At 37.3% G+C, this 19,813-nt stretch overlaps 2 protein-coding genes across 5 annotated transcripts in view; one reads left to right on the plus strand and one right to left on the minus strand.

Annotated features, from left to right (window-relative positions):
- The window catches only part of LOC132916873 (uncharacterized), a 122,133-nt gene extending 113,277 nt beyond the window's left edge, over nt 1-8,856 (minus strand). Inside the window, exon 1 of the mRNA XM_060977282.1 lies at nt 8,415-8,856. The gene's annotated coding sequence lies outside the window, so the exon portion shown is untranslated. The remainder of the gene's footprint in view (nt 1-8,414) is intronic.
- Nucleotides 8,857-9,626: 770 nt separating this feature from the next.
- LOC132916882 (DNA polymerase interacting tetratricopeptide repeat-containing, protein of 47 kDa) lies at nt 9,627-18,116 on the plus strand. Of its 4 annotated transcripts, XM_060977307.1 has the most exons (9): nt 9,627-10,028; nt 10,404-10,575; nt 10,655-10,847; nt 10,926-11,206; nt 11,289-11,453; nt 11,519-12,336; nt 17,254-17,464; nt 17,535-17,842; nt 17,930-18,116. In XM_060977307.1, the coding sequence occupies exons 1-6, from the start codon at nt 9,758-9,760 to the stop codon at nt 11,604-11,606; spliced, it is 1,170 nt and encodes a 389-aa protein (XP_060833290.1). In that variant the 5' UTR covers nt 9,627-9,757; the 3' UTR covers nt 11,607-12,336; nt 17,254-17,464; nt 17,535-17,842; nt 17,930-18,116. The 4 variants fall into 4 exon arrangements, with proteins under 4 accessions (XP_060833290.1, XP_060833288.1, XP_060833289.1 ...); XM_060977305.1 differs by having other exon boundaries at nt 17,254-17,842; XM_060977306.1 differs by having other exon boundaries at nt 17,318-17,842.
- Nucleotides 18,117-19,813: the final 1,697 nt, after the last annotated feature.

Here is a 19,813-nt window from a genome sequence, read left to right on the forward strand (position 1 = left end):
AATGTATTGAGTTGCTTGACACGTGAATGAATCTTAACATTGCTATCCAGTAAAGAAAAAAAAAGTATATGACCGGAATCTTTTTCTATAGTTTCAATTGAGAATGATTAAACTTATGAGAAAAACGCTACGGAAGATATGGCAGAAATTAGAAGTTCGATTGTATTATGTCTACTACTGTTCCTAGAATGAGATTAAAAAGGAAATGATTATAAAAGAAGTCGTAAATACGGACGACTATTTTTCAGCAATAAAACCTACTTGTTGGAAGTAATTTTAATTTTCTACAATTTATGAATACCTACTTGCGGCGTCTGACGCGTCGTATCGCGGACACGAACAACAATACAGCGTCTTTTCTACAGGTGGCTTCTGAAAGGAATTTATACAGGGTAATACAGATTTGTGGGTAATTGTGTATTATATGGTAATGACGCGTTCTAAACGTTCCTGGAACAATCGTGAGAATGGTTACTGAAATAGCGTAACACAACGCTTATCGTGCACGCATGTTCTATAAAATCAACCGACTCCGACAGAGGTGTAATATTTCAATATTTATGATCCGCGTTGGCGCGCAACGAACCGCCTATTTGTCACCGTTGGAAAAACGATATTATCTTTAGTGCCTTCCTCGTTGCTTTTCTATATATAAATTCATCGCTGAAAAAAAGCGCAAAAAAGACCAGTACAAACAAACGTGGAATGCAGAGGGGAAATTTATCAAGCCTGTGTGTATTCGTGATCATTTAAAAAATTGGAGATACACGCGATTGTGCACGCATTACCGGGGAAACGGTGAAGCAACGCACGTGATCCCCCCGTTTCTAACTTCTAACGACCGATCCCCACTGTTCAATAAACCGTGTACATGTGTACGCATAGGTAAGTATACGTATATATACGTGCGAGTGTGCGCGGCTGAAAGTCCATGGGGTCATCCAATAGAGGGGTACGAGGCGTGGAGAGAAAGAGGGGGAGAAGAGAAGATACCAGGATGCAGCAACGCTCGGAATTACGTTCTTCGGAATTAACGTACCGAAAACTCGTTTACGTGTTTTCTAATTACTGTGTGGCAGAAGGAGTCGAATGAAACCGATACAAGGGGCAAGCCTTCTCGTGAGAATCAAGAAAACGATAGCTTTGGACCTCTGCACCCTGCGAGAGAGCTAAGCGAGACTTTTTTTACACTGCAAAATATCCTTCGCTCTACCACCGTCATACTGACTCATCTCTCTACGGTTTCGAACGGCGGGTTACGCGGCAACGATACGCGAGAATTTCTCCCGAGGTAAAACCAACGACTAGTAGAGATACATAGATTCACGAAAGTATTCCAACCATTTGTAGACTTTTATGAATATTTTATGGATGTCACGCGAAACGTTTTGAAATCTGATTAGCTTTGTAATATATCAAGAATTATCATGATTACGCTGGTGTATCAGCGAACAATTAATAATCCATTATATCATATTAATAAATTTCAATATCTACCAAAACCACTTCGTATATGGCAATACATTTAGGACCAATATTCATGCTGTATTATAATATTTTACTAAATATAAATTTGCAACAAATATCTTGTAACTTCTACTACATCTTCACATTCACTTCAAATTTGACCAAAGTAATCATGACAGTCGTTTCTCTTCAGTGTTAACGAAGTTTCCAAAATTTTTATATAACATATACGATATATACGTTACGTATAAAAGTTCTCTGTAGTAGGTGCTCAAACATCTCGGTAAGCCAGTCTAGGTGCAGGAAAGCGCGTTAAAATATTAATGCCAGATACATAGACGGTTAGAAATCAGCGATTATCGCCAGGTATACATGAACGATCGGTTAAAGGTCAGGATGTTAATTAACATTTAACCGATCGCGAGCGTTTCCGTGCGAGAAAACATGGCAACAAGCCAGCCAGTTTCACGGCAGTCACGTACCCCGTGTGTTGTATTAGGTAAAACAATCGCGCGTGAACGTGATTGATTTCGGAATAAGCTCTCTGGCCCATGGTCAGCCCACGATTTTCTCCGCTCGGTCGATAAAAATATATTTCCGATGACTTTCCGTTACCATTAGTAGTTACATCGGTACACACAGTGGTTTCAATTACGCGAAGCTACTGCATTGCGGTTTACGAATTAACGCGATTCTTTGCGCAAAATAATGCCGGAACCGGGGGAAGGCGGGAAGGGAAACTTGAAAATATTTCGCGAAAACTGTCAGAGAGGTGCGCGCCCGTTTACATTTAAATGCGGTCAACATGTTGCGTTGTTCGATGCTGAACGAAAGGGCAAAAGAGAAATATGGTGATGAGCCTATAAAAAATTCAAACGGGTTAACTTATATACGAGCGCTAGGTATTCGCGGAATCTATTGAGAATGTTGCAATTCACACGATGCTAAATACGGAAGAGCCGTCTATGTTATTAATTTCAATGCGAATTTCACCTGTTCGTATGTATTTTATTTTTTATCTTCTTTATGTAATAAATTGATGAAAGTTACGAAAAAGACAGAATTAATTATAAAATCAAAAGATTAAGTAATTTTGTTGTGTACTATAAAATCCTTTCTATATGTGATGCGATATGAAACTGTACTATATTTCGCTATAATTTAATAAAACTTGAAAGAAACAAAAAAGACTGTGACTACATAAAAGTTCATGCCAAAATAAACACAAATGTACACGCGTTATCACCCGCGGTTGATAACGCACGGACCTATGAGCCCTGTGACTCGTAGCAAAGGCGCGTTATCGTGAGAACTAAACGGACCGGACGGGAAAAAGCAGATAGAAAGAGAGAAATAGCACCTGTAATATCGTGGCATCGAGTAAGAAATATATAACCTGCGCGGTGTAATACCGAATATTCGTATAAAAATGCAAGAACGTAAAGGGATACTTGATGCGAGTCAATATTATTCCACATGATCCGGTTGCGTGGAATAACCGCGAAGGACGCGAGGAATGCAAAGTTCACGATACCGAGGGCACGATTGAAAAATTTCTAAACGGATCCAGCATCCAACATTATGAAAAGTTTCCCTCGGTATAGTCGGCTATATACGATTTCCTTTTCCCCCCACTGTCCGCCGCTAGCTGCTTCACAGCGCCTCTTCCTGGATTCCTGGCGAGTCTCGTCAAGTTTTAATATGCGCGCCTCTCGCCGGCTGCATCGATAACGCGTCCATGATACATATAGAAAATGGTAGGGAAACGCTCGTTGGCCCGTACAAGTTCGAGCAAACTAATTGTACGGGGAGCATGAAAGGGGGAGGCGAGGGGGGACTAGCCAATGTTAGATAAAGACGCGGAGACACGAGAAAGAGTGAAAGGAAGAAGAATGTTCTTCGTATCCATACAACGAGATTCCAGTTTCTTCGTTAGTCGCGAAGCGAATCGCTTCGAAGAGAAAGGTAGAGACGGTGGGAGGAAGATGAGGCTATGGTTGAACGAGAGAGATAGAAACAGAGTAAGCAAAAGTCGGAGAAAAGAGAGTGAGAGGCAAAGGGTTCTCTGTAGAGACGAAGGCAACAGCCTAACTCGTTGGAGGTCGGGTCGAATAATAAAATAAAAGAGAATAGTGGATGGGGTGTAAGGTGGTGGCGTGGTAAAGGTAGAAGAAACTTTCTGGTACGGGTATAGAACGCGATGGGGGCCCGATGGCCGGCCGGCGGCCCTGCGCTGTTGGAAAAAGATGCGTGGCCAACGAATCGAGCTTTGGCCCGAGGAAGAAAGAAATACAGAGAGGGATATCCGACGTTGCCACATGCTCACTGAATTTCCGACCGGTCAAATATAAAGGCCGTCTTTATAAAGACCGCCCCGCGGTGTGCGCTTGGTCTCTCTCTTCTTCTGTACTGTGCAACCGTGCTTTCGAAACTCGCATCAAATTCTTGACGTCTCATTAAACATCGTCAGATTTCAACGAGTTAAACGGTGGGTGCTGCCCCTAACTCGCCCCCCACACATATACACAACAGGCGCGCCTCGTGCTACACGAGAAACGTGGCGGAGTAACGAACTTCTTTTACGCTGAACCCTCTCTCTATTTATATTTTTTTTTCTATGATTATCGAAAGCTGTCCATTAACCGCGGCCAGTATGTTTATTTATCGACCGCGAACTGCTAAGCGGCCATCGAAATGCTCCCAATGACTCCTTTCAGTCAATGGTCCGATGGTAATGGGTATAATGCGTTTCGTCAGAAACTTTTATCGTCACACGTGACATTTACGACACCGTAACGAACAACCGACCACCGGCCAATCGCTGTTATTATCTCGATATACGATTCGAAGCAGAGAGAAGTTAATATTCAGAATCGTAGTGATGCGCCCGCCTGCTGCTAGAACGGTTGTTTGTACACCTGTTGTTTCGATGAAACATACTTTAGGTGGAGTCTTTATATCCTCATATATGGCATTCCTTAACATTCAAATAATTTTTAATCTTTTTGACACTTGGTATAATTTAAGACGCTTTAATATTTCTTTATTTGCGAGACTACTTAATAAATTAAATAAACACGCTTGACAGTAGAGGTCGATAGGTTATGCTTTTTAGTGTCATGACTAAATTGATATCGTTAGAAAGGCGGTTCACATGAAATGTCATTTTTTTAACATATAACTTGTAACATATCGATACATTAGTTATATATAACATAAACCGTAATATCCAATTTCACAATATTTCACATACAATGCACATAATTGAGAATAATTTCCTTCTTCTTAATCTTTAACTTCTTTAACGTAGTTGATAATTAACGAATAGTAAAATTTGATGGCTCACCAAATTCAAACTTCATTCATCGACATTTTACCCACATCGATCTAACGCATCAAGAATATATGTATAATACTACGAATACTATCGGTGTGATAATATTATTGTTCATTTCTCGAAACTTTTTATAGAACCTATTAAATTACAAGGTGACAGGTTGGCTATTAAAGTATTAAAATGGCCGATCTGTAAACTTCACAAATCATCCCGGGATTAAGCGCTACTTCAAGTAATACGTTATTACGGGCCACGTGATTTAGAGACACCGTGGGCGCATCTATATACACACTAAACAGTCCTAGACTTAACAACGAACGCTTGACCACAAAGCTACCCGTTGAGAAATCTCAACTATTAGTGACCAGGGCTAATCTCTATCGCCGGATTTATTGCTCATATCAATAGGGGCTTCGGCTTTAATCGCACTTATGCATAAATCACGGCAGATTAACTGAAAACTCACCGGGTGGAAGAGGGAGCGTGCGACGGAATTCGAGAAAAGAAGGTTTGAGTCGGGCGAATCTTGAACGCGATTTAACACCGCCAGTACACATAGGGTACGCGCAATCAACGTCAAAAAGTATTTCACGAGTGGATCTCTCGTCGAAAGTATTCCAAGCGTCATTTCGAGCACAGCCTCATCATCCTCAACGCAAAGTATGTATGTATGTACTTCGTATAAACTGATCGATAGCTGCTAGTCTTTTCATCGGCGAGTTTTAATTAATATTTACGCGAGATCTCTCGAGCTGGGATATTATTTATTCGAAAGACGATTCGAATTATCCTAATATAATATTTTCCGTATTTTCATCGCAAAATGCTAATTTTGAATATACATGAACTTTTGCCCGACTTTTAATTTTTCGACATGATATTACTTTCTCTGTATTTGGAGTTTAAATCGACTGTAAATGTCCCTTAAGTAGTTTTATTCAACACAATGTTGTTCGTAGAGAAAAATTCTGTTGCTATCGATATAATCGAAATTTATCTATAAATAACCTCTAGGAGGGGAGGAACAACAGATGAAACTGAACGTTGTCACTTTTCACAGAGCAAACTCGATTCTCGGACTAACCTTTTGAACTTTACACTTTACAGAAATCGTGTTATTTCTGTTGAGAGTATCCGTAGTTAAAATTGATTCACAGTTAGTGTATAAATACGTGTTGCCATTGAAGAGTTTATTTTCGCGTTTTACGTGGGTTTCACTTTTGACATTCACAAAAATTTCGTCGGTACGAGAACGTACTTTCCAATAATACATCGACGACATCAACATCAAGCTATCTCAACGTTTTATCATCGACGAAAGAATTTTCCTAACTAACCCACAAAAAGTAATATTTTTCCCCAATAGAATATCATAACGGAGTTAAACGTATAGAAAAGATGCGTACGATGACGAAATTTAATTAAAAAGCCATCCCGTAAAAAATTACCAGCACTCCTGCACGGCTCGAAATCGATAATTCGTATGATCGAAAAACTCTACCCCAGACTGCGACGACGATACGCGTTTTGTCAGCGACACGTGCAAAAGTTCTACCGTCGGTATTACGAGGGCCCCTGCCGCGTATTACACAGCGAAATATACATACAAACGCAATCGAAAACGGTAGTTAAATACTACAATTGAAAGTAAAAGCCAAAGTGATTTTGATGTAAAAAGAAGCAAAAAGTTTGGTACGGAAGGTTTCCTTACAAGGTTTTGTTTTTGGAACACTCAATTTTGAAAACTAATGAGATACGGCTACAATTGATAATAAGTGTATTGTAACAGTCGAGTCATTTCATTAATGATCTAAGATTTGCCACTTTCAAAACAGATTCTTCTTTCAATAATAAATAACGCATACATTTAAATTTGAAAAAAGTAGGTTAGATTATATTTTTTAAATGCAATACGTAGCCTGATTTATGTCAGGGATCTCGTTAGTGTTAAAAGAACAATAACAATCCGGAACAGCCTTCACAAAATTTATCTTGAAGAACATATATGTATGTTACAATTAAGTTAGAATTACAAAAATGCTTCATTTTGAAATATGTATTACGCTATAAAAGCGAAGTAATGAAAGACGGAAAAAGGTGAACAGAAAGGTAAAATCACAATATGATTGTTGCATTGATGAATTATAAGTGGCAGTTTTAATAATAGCGTATGCGCGAATACGCCGATTCTGAGCGCGAGGCACGTGCTTTTCTTTGCAAAAAGGACGGAAAAGAGCGATGGAGGGGGGCACCTGTTACCATCGCGATACATACATTATTTCGCGATATCCCGAATGATCCCTATTAAAGCCGCGAAACGGGTCATTCACGGTTACCGGGACGCGTTTATGCTTTCCGGGCAAATGGGATTATCGTCGAGTACGCTTGTTTGCAAAAGAATACGCCCATCCGTGGTAACCAGTGAAAAACGACGGAGAAACGCACCTTCGAAAACGAATAACCAAAGTAATGACATCAATGTTGCCTCTTGTATTTAACTCACACAACGTTTAATAAGTATATTTGCTTTTATAAATATATGCATGAGTGATTCTCATAGGTATATGCTGCATCGATACAACACAGAAAGGATTAAAGGTAACAGTGACCTTAATACGCGACGAATGAGACGAAGATGTATCCACGGACACCTCTTTTCTCTTCATTTGTTGTTTAATGTCATGTACAAGGTTATTAGCGACGCTATAAATGAGTGTACCATGGGAGAGAAACAGTGGCATTAACATTACATGCGTTTGTACTATATAGAGTAATTTGATTCGAATTGAGATAGATAGCTTAGCATCTAATATCGTTCATGCGGGCAAAACGTTTGCAGCAATCAGGTACGAGAGAAGAAGGAGGTTACACCCTATGAGTCGGTACGCGAAAGAATGTTCAAAAATATTTAGCAACAATAAACTAGAACGGGAAGGGTGGTGCGACATCTTTTGCAGCGTGATGGTAGATCTTCCGAAATTGATCGTGCTTCGCAACGCGCATACTCTCATTACTACTTGCATATGACAATAAATGGACTTTTCCCCCATGGGAAGTATAGACCGTACATGTGCGAACGATTGGATAACAGAAACACAACTTTGCGATCTATGGACGAGTACGAGTTTTTCGAACGTAAATCATCGAATGGTGGTGATGACAACTTGGAGAAGATTGTTTTTATTCAGTGAGAGAGACCGAGATTTAAGGGTGCGTCTAGTCTTAGACGAAAGTATCGATAGACAAGAATCTCTTGTTTGAGGGAACAAAATGTACACAATGTACACATACACTCATTGTGAATCTTAATACTAATAGATTAATCAAAATGACTAATTCTTAATCTTTCACGCAAATCTGATAGATTTATAGCAAGACAAATTTGATTTGGATTTTCAGTTACTTTTTGTAAAGTACACAGATAAAGGTTTGTTGGTTTCTCCGTACTATGTATTTTTCAACATATCTTTCACTCTGATTTCTTTATTATAAATTTCATACGTTAGTCGTAGATACTTTAGTTCTAACGCTAAGCCACCTCGACATACATATACGCACGGTCGTCGACATCGTGTGATACGGTTTCATTTAACTATGCCGTAGTACTCACCGATGCTACGTCGCGTGCCAGAAGGGTAGAATCCAACAGACAAGACGAACAAGCAATATTATCCAGTAGTGGTCAACGATTATTAGGTGACCGGCACTATGATGCACGCTCGACAATGGCTGGCACACATTAAGTACACTGATGCACTACTTGATGTACACGCACTCTTCACCGGACAGAAGCCACCGATCGAGACGAAAGAGCGGCAGTTCGGCACACACGTATTATTATATGCACTGACTGTTGACCGGGCTGATAAGTCGTTCATTGATTAGCCAGCGTTTCAATAAAAGAATTCGCGAACCGCCTCACCTCTCTTGCTATCCTAGGCCCACGGTGGCCATTACACTCGCCGCCGCAACGAGAGAGCGTGTTTTGCTTTTTTCCAAGGGGACCAACAACTCGCCCGCTCCGAGGCCGTGGAAGCGACTGTTCTCGGGAGATTCGCGGTGCGGTCTCATCGACCAATCGTGGACCAGCTTTCACCGAGCGCCATCTTGCCCAGCCGAACACAAAGGGGCCAAAACCCGAATGTTTGCGTAAACGTCCGAACCTTAACCACCCCTACCTACCCGATCGACGTATCTCCTCTGGATTTTCTCATCCCTAACTTTCAATACAGATTTTATTGTAGGATTACCCGCCCCTCTCTTCCTTTTTCCACTACGTATCAAACCAATTCGAAACTAAGAATCGTATTTTCACCGATGAATCTTCAACAACGATGTCGTTGCATTGTTTACTGTTCTTTTTGAAGGAAATTGGAAGCGTTAAACGAGAACGATTGTTTTTATATAATTAAAGAAACTTTCAAATGTTTCGTTGGTTATATTTTTCAAGTATTTTAGAGTCTCTTCTGTAAGAGCGAAAAGCTTTAAAGTAATCATGTTGTTAAGTGTATTAGTTGAAATTATAACCTTTAAATGAATATTACTGTTTTAAAATATTGATAATTTTTTACCAATAAGTTTCTTGGTAATATGCTTTGAGGTTGTATAAAATATTTAATATGAGAAATGTTAAAAAGAGGAAGGTGTTAATATTATAAGCCTTTTTAAAATAGTAGTTATAAGAATACTACTAGCGCCATCATTGCGGGAGAATTGGAGAATCTACTCGGTCGATAATGTTATGACATTAAGAAGTGATACATAAACACGTGACATTTTGGAGGTTGTGGTTTGCAAGGTTAAATTTGTTGTATTTTTATTCTCGATTAAATTTGTACTATTTGGTGTCATTGTTGAATAATTTTGTATCACAACTGTTTCATTGATATTTATGGTTGTATACTCTTTCTTATTGCCAATAAATAAAAAGTTAATATAAATAATTGTTAAACAATGGAAGGAACAAGTGAAAAAGGAAGTAAAGTATGGACTAATAGCGAAAGATTAAAGCTTGCTTCAAAATTAGACGCCGAGCTCGATGAATATATTAGTAATTTGGAAAAGAAGAGTTATACTGAAGGATGGCCAGAAGATCAGTGGGAAGAGGAAATGGAAAAACATCCATTTTTCATGAAAAAGACACCGGAACCTGGAGAAGAACTTTCTCCATTGATGGAAGGTTTACAGCAGCTCAAATATGGAGAAGATGAAAATACACCAGAGGGTTTGGATTAATTTATTCTTATTTAGTCTTATAACCTTCTAATTTAACGTTGGAATATGATAACAGGGTATTATATTCTTGTTCGATATTTGTCTTAAATATTTCTAAGGAAGATAGTAACTTTTTGTTATTTTTGTACAAACACCAAGACTGTTCAGGAAATTTAAACCTATTTAAAGTGATTGTTGTTTCAATAATAGTATGTTTTTCAGTCATCTAGATTCTATTTTTATTTATTTTTGCAATTAAAATATATATTTCCAGTATTATTGAGATTGCAAGGTTAACAGTTAATTTAACACTATAAATGTTTATATAGATATTCGTATTATATAGTTTATATAGATTAGTATTACATTTGCATGTGTTTTATAGAACTTGCAAATAATTATAAGGAAGATGGAAATTTCAATTTCAAATATAAAAATTATAGATTAAGTATTCTGAGTTACACAGAAGGAATAAGAACTAAATGCAAAGATACTGATTTAATGGCTCAGCTTTATAATAATAGAGCTGCTGCACATTTTATGTTAAAAAATTATAGGTATATTTGATATCACACATACTTTAATATTACAGTCCTGTTCTAGTTTTATGAAGATTGTCTTTTATATAAATTACAGATCAAGCTTAAATGACTGCAAGTTTGCTTTGAAATTGAAACCAAATTACATAAAAGTTTTGAATAGAGCTGCCACTTGTTGTTTTTATATAAAAGATTACGAACAGTGTATTGACTTTTGTGATCAATTACTTGTTAAATCTCCTACTGACAAGATAATATTATGTTTAAAATCACAAGCAGTAGTTGAAGGAGTAAGAATATCCATACTTTAGTGCATATAAACTTGGGAAAGTATTTATTATGTACTACTTATATTTGAATATTTATAGGAACGTCTGAAAAGAGATAAAAGAAAACAAGACAGATCAGAAAAGAAATTACATAAAGAAGAAGAAGAATTACTAAATATAATAAAAGGGAAAGGTGTTAATTTAGAATCGATCGAAGGGAAAAGAAATCCAAATTTAAAAGACCTAGAACCTCAAATTCCACAAATAGCAGAATGTAGTGTTCATTTGGATGCACAAAATAAACTCATTTGGCCAATTCTGATTTTATATCCTGAAACAAAGCAGACAGATTTCATACAAAATTTTCACGAGGATATATTGTATGCTTTTATATCATATAAGAATCTCACGTTGTACAAAAAATTAAAAGTTATTTCACATATAATAAATTTACTTATTCAGGTTGATAGAACAATTAGAACAGCTGCTTAATGATCCACCTGAGTGGGACTCACACAGACGTTATACTCCTGAAAATATAAATGTTTATTTTGAGGATAAAGATAAACGTTCTTTGCATAAAGTGAACGTCCATCAGTCTCTAGGGCAAATATTGCAGCACGAGCGGTAAGTTTATGAATTAAAATACAGGAAATTAAAAACGCAACCACTTATGACATAAAAAATTTCAGATTTATAGTTCGCGGGGGAACGCCGGTGTTTTTAATATTTGTTAAGTCCAGTAAGGCGGAGCAGGGATTTTTAGCTATGTATGTGTGATATACATTATCGTGTACATTGTTCATAAATAGATTTATAAAGGAGATCTACACATCTATTAATATAATTAGAATTAATTATGCAAACTCATATAAATTGAAGAAATGGAATTTAATTCAAGATCCGCTTTAATTATTTTATATATTTTCATGTATTACATAGATTATTTGCATTTTTATATTTTCAAATTTCTCATAAATGTATAAAAATTTACAGTCTAGTAATAATTATTAGTGCTCTTATCAAATAAAGTTTAAAAAGCATTTTTTCTTATTGGATCAAGAAATGCTTTTGTATATTTTTTTACGAAACTTTTTACAAAAGTGGCGCATGTGGGTCCCACTTCATATTAACCGTAGAAGGGACCGATATAAGTGAGATAATTGATCGAGCAGTGGTGCCACCTGTAGTCTGTAGCACCTGCCAGAGCCAGATGGGCATAAAGACTCGGGGCCTCAGTCAGAAATTCAGTTCAAGAGACGCTGTAGAACGTGTGTATGCGTCCCGAAGCGGTTACTCTTCTAATTGTTACGACTAAATTGTGCTAATATAGTGACGAAAAAGTGTTGTGTCAGAGATACGATTTAAACGATCGGAAATCGGTCCTTTATCGGTGGATGCTGAAGGTTATCTGGTTCAAGTTTGAATTGTGAAACAAGAGGACCTTTACAGCGTGGGAGAGAAGCGGAACGGGACACAAACGATGCCAAAGCAATGCAGGCAAAATTTTGTACTTCTTCATTTTTTTTCTTCAATCGATCTTTTTATAGCAGTTAATTGTTAGTATATTTACTAACAATTATTTTTTTATTTTGTTACTCATATTTGTTTTGCATATTTTACGAAATGAAAAGTATTCAAATTTCTTTTCACGAATAGAAAATTTGAATTCAGACTTAAATTGTTCAAGTTTCATCTGATCTCACTTTGTGGTACGAAACGGAAGTTCATTGAACCACTAATAGGAACTGTGATTTCAGTTTTCAAAATAACGGAATTGGTTAAAAATATGTATAATTTTTGCGAATAACGTAACTCTTTTATATTAGCAAGAGTAATTTCATTTTTATATAACATCCCGCGAAAATTTCGTTAACTTTTATTACCATGCCGAAAAAGGAGAAAAAATTTGTTAATCACGTATGCAGATTCGTTTTAATTTTCGACGTAATGTGAAATTGCAGTTGCATAGAAACGGTGAATGTTGCATTGCGTTGATATCGATAAAAATCACGCGTATCCGGGTTTAACAATTTTTAAAAACTACGCGCCACGGGTGAACGAGTGGAAAATAAAGAAAGAACGCATTCACGGAGTGAATCAGTGTCAGATACGTTACAACTGACGTGATGTTATTAGTACATACCGATGAGACAATGGCGCGTGTTAAATTATTCATGAGGTCATTGTTGCATCGTAACGCAGATTCAAACGTCGACCAATTTGAGGTGTGATGAAACCGCTGCGTTTGACTCGACGAAATTCGATCGAAATTGCCAGTAAATTCTACCACGTTGATTAAATTTCATTCACCTGATCTCGTGAAAAAAGAAGAAATTAATTATACTAAAATTAAAGTTATGTTATGTGGGATATAAGTATCTCGTGAGAAGAATTTCGTAATGGAATTATATCTCGAAGAACCGTACAGAAATTACATATACTACACATACATACTCGCAACTACCTTTCTCTCATCGTTCCCCTCTCTCCTCTTTTTTTATCCTAACAAGATGGTTGTCCTCTAGTCTACTCAAACGGATCTTATTGAATCACGATAAGAGAAACCTTAAGCCATGTATTATTCGTCTATTTTCATTCAATCGAATTAAGGATCAACGTTTCGGATAAAATTGAGCATGTTTTATGACTATTCCTGTCATGCTACCATGAAGTATTTTACGCTGTATAATCAAGAAAAGATGTGTTTATCGCTCGAGGATAAAGTATAAGTACTGAAACTTCCTTAAGCATCCTTCCTCTACAATATATTTATGCTAATTTATACATGTAAATTTTACGTAAGCTACTTGAGAAAAACTAGCCCCAATTATAGATATTTTTCAAACGTGCCTATAAATTAAGAATAAAAATAAATGGATTGTCATGTGAATCAGTCAATGGCCGTAATTTCATTATCTACGTACAAAGTCATGTTACGCGAGTTGCTAGTGAACAGGACAAGAAACACTGGCCGGTTGTTGGAGATGGTGGGGGGATGGTTACGTGTCCTAGTTTCGCGGACTACGGTGGACCACGATGCATCTTTGTCCGATGCCCTGAAGCAAATGGCCGGTATATGTCGAAAGAGTTACGTCAGGCGGGAAGAAAAATCCGCGAACCGGACCGGTTGTAACGACGAGTCAATCTGTTGGAGAGGAAAAAAATTCCAAGATATCGTGCGCGAGATAGAATCGCGTTACGTTCAGAAAGACATACCGAAGATAGCTATCTTGAACCCTGTTCGATGTGTACGTCAGTAAAAAGAGAAATTCTTCTGGCAAAAAGAACGGGTTACTGAGAAAATACCGTACGGACACGCAATTACGTGCGCGTGAAATTCGACGAACGATAATTAAAAGATATTTCATTTTTTTGTACTATTTTGATATTATATTCTATCTACATTTTTAATATAGCGTATTTATGCTTAATAATTCCTACGATTTATTCTAATTTACTATAGCTATTATGGTTTTTTGAAAATTTTGTTTTTGAACGTTACAATTGAATATCTGTCAGAACGTAATCTCTGCACTTTCTCCTTTGCTCTGATTATTTTGTCTATAAACACGGTTAAGGTATGTGCGAGAAGAACATCTGCCATTTATTTCTCTCTAAAGTTGTCTATATACACTCTGGTGCTGTTCGGTTAATGAAAGTGTTAAAAAAGGAACGAGAGAAAGTAGAATGAAAATATCGAGGCGGTGTTTTTCTCTAACCATTTCGTCTCCAACTTGTACATTTTATCTCTTTCTTTTCCTTTTTTATTTTTATGTTTGCGAAGAAACGATCGAAAACAATGTCTCAATACGAAGCAGCGCTGGGCATTGTCACAATAGAATTACACCCTGATCCGTTCCATCTCATGCAAGACTGTCACGACCAGACAGATTCGGATCGTCGGCGACTCTCTCTTTGTTAAGTCTTTCTCTATTTTTCTCTGCTTTTCGTTTGTTCCTTTCCTACGAGCGATGATATTTCACACGAGGCTATGTATACGTAGTCATGTAGCTGCATCAACGACACGGTCTAACGGCATTCAGTCGACCTCATCATCCCGCTTCTCCACATTCAGTCGCACACATTCTTGCATTTTTCTTTGCTCTTATATTACTTTTACCAATTTCTGCTTCTTTTCTCTCCGTTCCATCCGCATTCCCTTTGTTCTCTTGCTTTTTTGCCACTTTTCGCTCTTCTTTCCTGTCAGCTTTTCTCTGATCGTCCCTTTCTCTCCCTTTTTCTCCCAAAGTTCGCCATTTTCCTCTCATATCCGCGATCCCTTCGTCCGCTCCGTCTATTTTCTCTTTGTACGCTTGGTTCTTCCATATTTCTGCCCGCGACAGAAACTAAGGGCATCCATTAAACTTGACTGGTCTTTCAATAACGGAGATTAATTCCGATTGTTTCATCTTCTCGGTCACGTGGTTAATTACCTGAAGTCTCTCCAGCGATGTACCGACGTATTGTCCAATTAGTGCGTTTAAAGACCGACTGGCGACGCGCGAGTAGACCCATACTAGATTTCAGGAGGGCAAATGTCTGTTAAGGAATTTATTACTTGTGTTCTTGCAAACCGCAAATAACATTTATGCCATATTCTGTGAATATTCTGTGTGAATATTCTTCATATTCTGTGTGTGTGCCATTAATGTTTATGCAAATTATTACTATGTATACAGAAGCGCTAGATGCATTTAATAATTGCAATCCTAAATATCTTATAACCGAGGTCACATTAAGGATATTTATGAAAATTTATATTTTTATGAAAATTAGCAAAGTAGTAAGCAAAGATTTATTTGACGTACCGAGTATTATGACAAGTGCTTTGTTTTAGATACTGTATGTATGTAGCGTGTGTTCTATTCTATGCATTTTTGCATCTTCAAATTTCCTATGAATTTATTTATTTTATTTGTTACATAATGGAAGGAAGACATTCTAGAAGGATGCATTAGTCGTCACGTAATTACGTTTTCCCGTCGATGAAAAGGAAAACGTCCATCGAAGTATTCATTTATCCTTGTTAACATATCTTCTATTACCCGCTCTTAAGATAGATTCTGCGGGTCGTTATCGTTTTTCATTAACATAACAGGTACATATTAATGTCAGCGATGTCGCGTCAAGGTTTCGATTACGAAAATCACCGTGGCCAACGATCATCGAGACCAGTTTCAACGTAACTTGTTTTCCTTTACAGCTGTGAAAACACCGTTTGGTTATTCACGGATTCTCCACAAATTTATCTGCGTTTTTCGTTGTTTAGTCTCGTACAGGCAATCAATATGCTATTGTTATGATTTATATGTCGATAGGCTATGAATTTTTTAGTTTGATTATTAAAGATTTTCTGCTTTAAAGATTCGTAATTTTTAAAAAAAGTTAAAAAGAAAAAGGTTTATGCTGCATTAGTGTTATCTCACAAATACAGAGATGATATGAATTTCGAAAGGGAAGTCGCTGCCGTGTCAGATTACGTGTTTGACAGGGTTAAGAGGGAAATTTTTTGTGGTGGGAATAACATAAAATAGTTAAAAAGTTTTTCACACATCTTTTGTTAAAAAAAATATTAGAATATTAAAAATTCTTTATGAGTACTTCGCTTGGAATTTTTCTACTATTTTGATAATTGTATTCTTGATAGTTAAATTCGAATTTGCATCCGAAAATTTGAATGTGAATTTAAGTTTAACATAATCGTATGCTTTACTCTATTTCGTAGGTAGAGCTTGTCGCTCTAAATGGTAGATGGCACAACGAAACCTCTAATTTTTTCTACGATCAGTATGTTAGAACACGTGACACGAAATCTCACAAGGTGTCAGATTTATCTTATATCTCGCCTACTAATGATTCGCCTGCAAATAACGAACAACGCAATTTGATATCGCATCACTCGTGTGCGTTCGGCCTTGAACGAATCACTACCGGTTTTTTGTTGACGATCGCACACGATTTTGCACGAATTAATTGGAACAACCTCCGAGTCCGACCATTATACCTACATAATTTTGGCGGGACAGGAACGGACGGTAATGGAGGAACCCTTAAACAATTTGTAAAAAACGATGTGCGGACGTGTGAATGCAATATATTACGTTCGTGCAACTGCTGCTCCAGTTACGTCAAGAGCGTTACCCGACGGCGTTGTTCATGAATGCCAACGTAAACTCATTTTGAGAACATTGAAAAATAACTGAGAGGATGAAGAGAGTGGGGAAAACGCGACATGATTAAGCAATGCTTGGACATTGGAAATGGATCATGTGTTTGTTGAAATTTTGCTTCTTTTTTGCGGATTTACTGCTGAGGAATTGCTTGGAACTTTTGGTGAAAGAATTATTATACTGTAATAGGTGAATTACGCTATTTAACGAAATTCACTATTTGACTATAGGGGATATAGAATTTCATTTTGTAGCATTATGTACAGAGGTCGACACTAAGTTCTGGTAGAAGAAATCTTTGACTGGAGAAAATTTTAGGAGTTTTAAGACTTTTAGGAGGTTTGGAATGTAAATGTTAAGCTAGGTCAGGATAAGATAAGTTACAGAATGAAACAGGGATGTGTGATTTAATATTTAAGAGGGAAAGCGGAAACAAAAATATTTAAAGAATAAGATGACATGGAAGTTGATAAATTATACAACACGGCAGAGTTCATGCAGCAAAATTCTCTGTTTTAATTATCTTCTCTTTTAGGTCGTAAAAAGAGGAACAAGACCAGAGTACAATAAAAAGATACATGCAAAGCAATTTAAATTTATAGAATCCTAACTTATTGTTAGTTTTATTAAAGATTTAAGATAAAGGGATTTGGAAAGAAAAATTTCTGTTTAAAACTTTTAGTTTACAAAAAAAGAACAAGATTGGAATACAATAGAAAAAAAATGTTCATACGAAATTTTTAATCATAAAGGACTTAAATGCAAGATTCTAATTTAGATATACTTAAGATTCAAGATGAAAGAATTTGCAGGGGAAAAATCTCTCTTTTGTCCGTCTCCATTGTATGTATATATATATATATATATATATGTATATATATACATGTTGTTTTCGAGCGCGCGACTTACGTGGAACCGCATTGTTTACAGTTGACACAACGTGAAACGGTGAGAGGAAGAAAAGATCACGCTGCACGTCGTCGCCGTCGAGAAATCTGGACTCCGAGCGGTATTCGAGAAGAATTCCGAAGCATCGTGGATACAAAATCGCTTGACATTCTGCACAATAACTTGCGGTAAAAAAAAAAAGAAAAAAACGAAAGAAATAAAAAGAGAATAGAAAGAAATAATTCGATCCAAAAGGTGAAATACGATATATGGCTTGACACAATTTCAGACTCGTACATGTGCTGATCATCCGTCGCAGATTCTGCAGTTTATTACAAGATCGAAGAAACGACCAGAGTCCAGAGTCTCGGAGTATTTCCCCCTCTCTTCTAATTCCGGCATAGTCCTTAGCTTATCGCCGAGTCTATACTTATTGCCACTCGTGGCACCTCTCTGATGCAAGAAGTGTATCGGATAAACGGGGAGAGAAAGAGAGAAAGAGAAAGAGAGAGAAAGAGACGAGGCGTTCGTTAAGCTTTTTACGATTTTCACCGGAACGAACGTGGTCCAATTAATGCGATTACTATGCGCCGGAAGCTTCGCGTTGTCGTAACGGGCACGTTCAAATTTTAATTCGAAAAGAGAATCTTAATAGCTCTTTGGGATTTTAACCTCGTGCTTGGTAAAGAACGCTTCGTGTAGCTAAGTGGTCGTTAAAAGATAGAAAGATAGAGGAAAGAAAAGGAAAAAGAAAGGGCATCGAGGGAGGAGAGTGAAGGATTCAAGGATATGACATGAAAAGCAGCGCGAGAATATTCATGAAAAAAGAGGATACTAAGGGACCGTTAACTTTAGAAGGATCTCCCTTTACTATTCAAAGCAGCTGGGAGGGAAACATACGCGGGAAAACAACGACAACGCCACGCTTCACTCTTACATGCAAATTACAACGTTTCTAAGTTAACTGGAAACTGACGGTGGTCAGAGGGTTGGAAACTTTCAGACACATATATGCGAGCACACTTAATTGACAATTAAGCCGGAAAGAAGCGGAGAGGGGGCGACTTTCTCATTTAGAATACCCGCAGCGTGGAGCAGAGGATCTTACGGGAAAACAATCTCTCCTGCACACGGAACGGACGGTCCCAGTGAAAAATTCAATTGCTGGCTTGAATCACGTCCCTTGATAAAGAATCGCCGGAAAGGAATTTCCGTTCGGGCGCCAGAAGGGTTCCTTTTTATCCCTCTCCCTCTCCCTCTCTCTCTTTTTCTCTTTCTTACTCCTCTTTCTTCGACTGTTGAAAGAATAACCAGCTCTAGTTTCCTTCATCCGACGAAACGGATCCATCTAAAATTTTTATTGATAGACCATCGAATACCTCTTTGCTCAAAAGAAAAGTAATCTCGATCTTGAGGAACGTTTGAAGGAAGCAAGAAAGCGATCAATCATTCAGACACTTGTTACGCGGTTCATCAAAAGGTTAACAACTGTGGCGAGAGAAAAGTCACGAAGAGCTAGAAAGAAACGCAACTAAATTCGACTTCGATCTTGTGAGGAATTATAGAAAAACTAACCGTTACGGTGCTGTCCTTGTATAATTTAGAAAAAAAGAGGAAAAGGAAAGGACTGTGTCTAGTAAGAAGACTAGTAATAGACAAGTAGTAAACGGAGTATAAGACAGTAGCTTATTAATTATCAAACAGCAAAATTGAATTGAGCAACAAATCTAGCGACGATTGTCAAACAATTTTAATAATATTAAGATTCTGTCCATCGAAGTACTTTCTTTAACAACAGAACTAACAGCAGCTGAATAGTAAACGAAGTATAAGACGGTATTTTATTAATTTAGTACGATAGTCAATAGAGAAATTCAGTTGAGCAACAACTCTACAGAACTCGTCCAACAATTTTAATAACGTAAC

The sequence above is a fragment of the Bombus pascuorum genome, chromosome 2 (assembly GCF_905332965.1).
Source record: "Bombus pascuorum chromosome 2, iyBomPasc1.1, whole genome shotgun sequence".
Classification (NCBI taxonomy): domain Eukaryota; kingdom Metazoa; phylum Arthropoda; class Insecta; order Hymenoptera; family Apidae; genus Bombus; species Bombus pascuorum.

Excerpts from the sequence above, each read along its gene's own strand:
- LOC132916882 (XM_060977305.1), top strand. The coding sequence starts at position 9,758 with ATGGAAGGAACAAGTGAAAAAGGAAGTAAAGTATGGACTAATAGCGAA. Across the intron at positions 10,576-10,654 it reads TTTATGTTAAAAAATTATAG|ATCAAGCTTAAATGACTGCA; the intron begins GTATATTTGATA and ends TATAAATTACAG. Across the intron at positions 11,207-11,288 it reads AATTTTCACGAGGATATATT|GTTGATAGAACAATTAGAAC; the intron begins GTATGCTTTTAT and ends TTACTTATTCAG.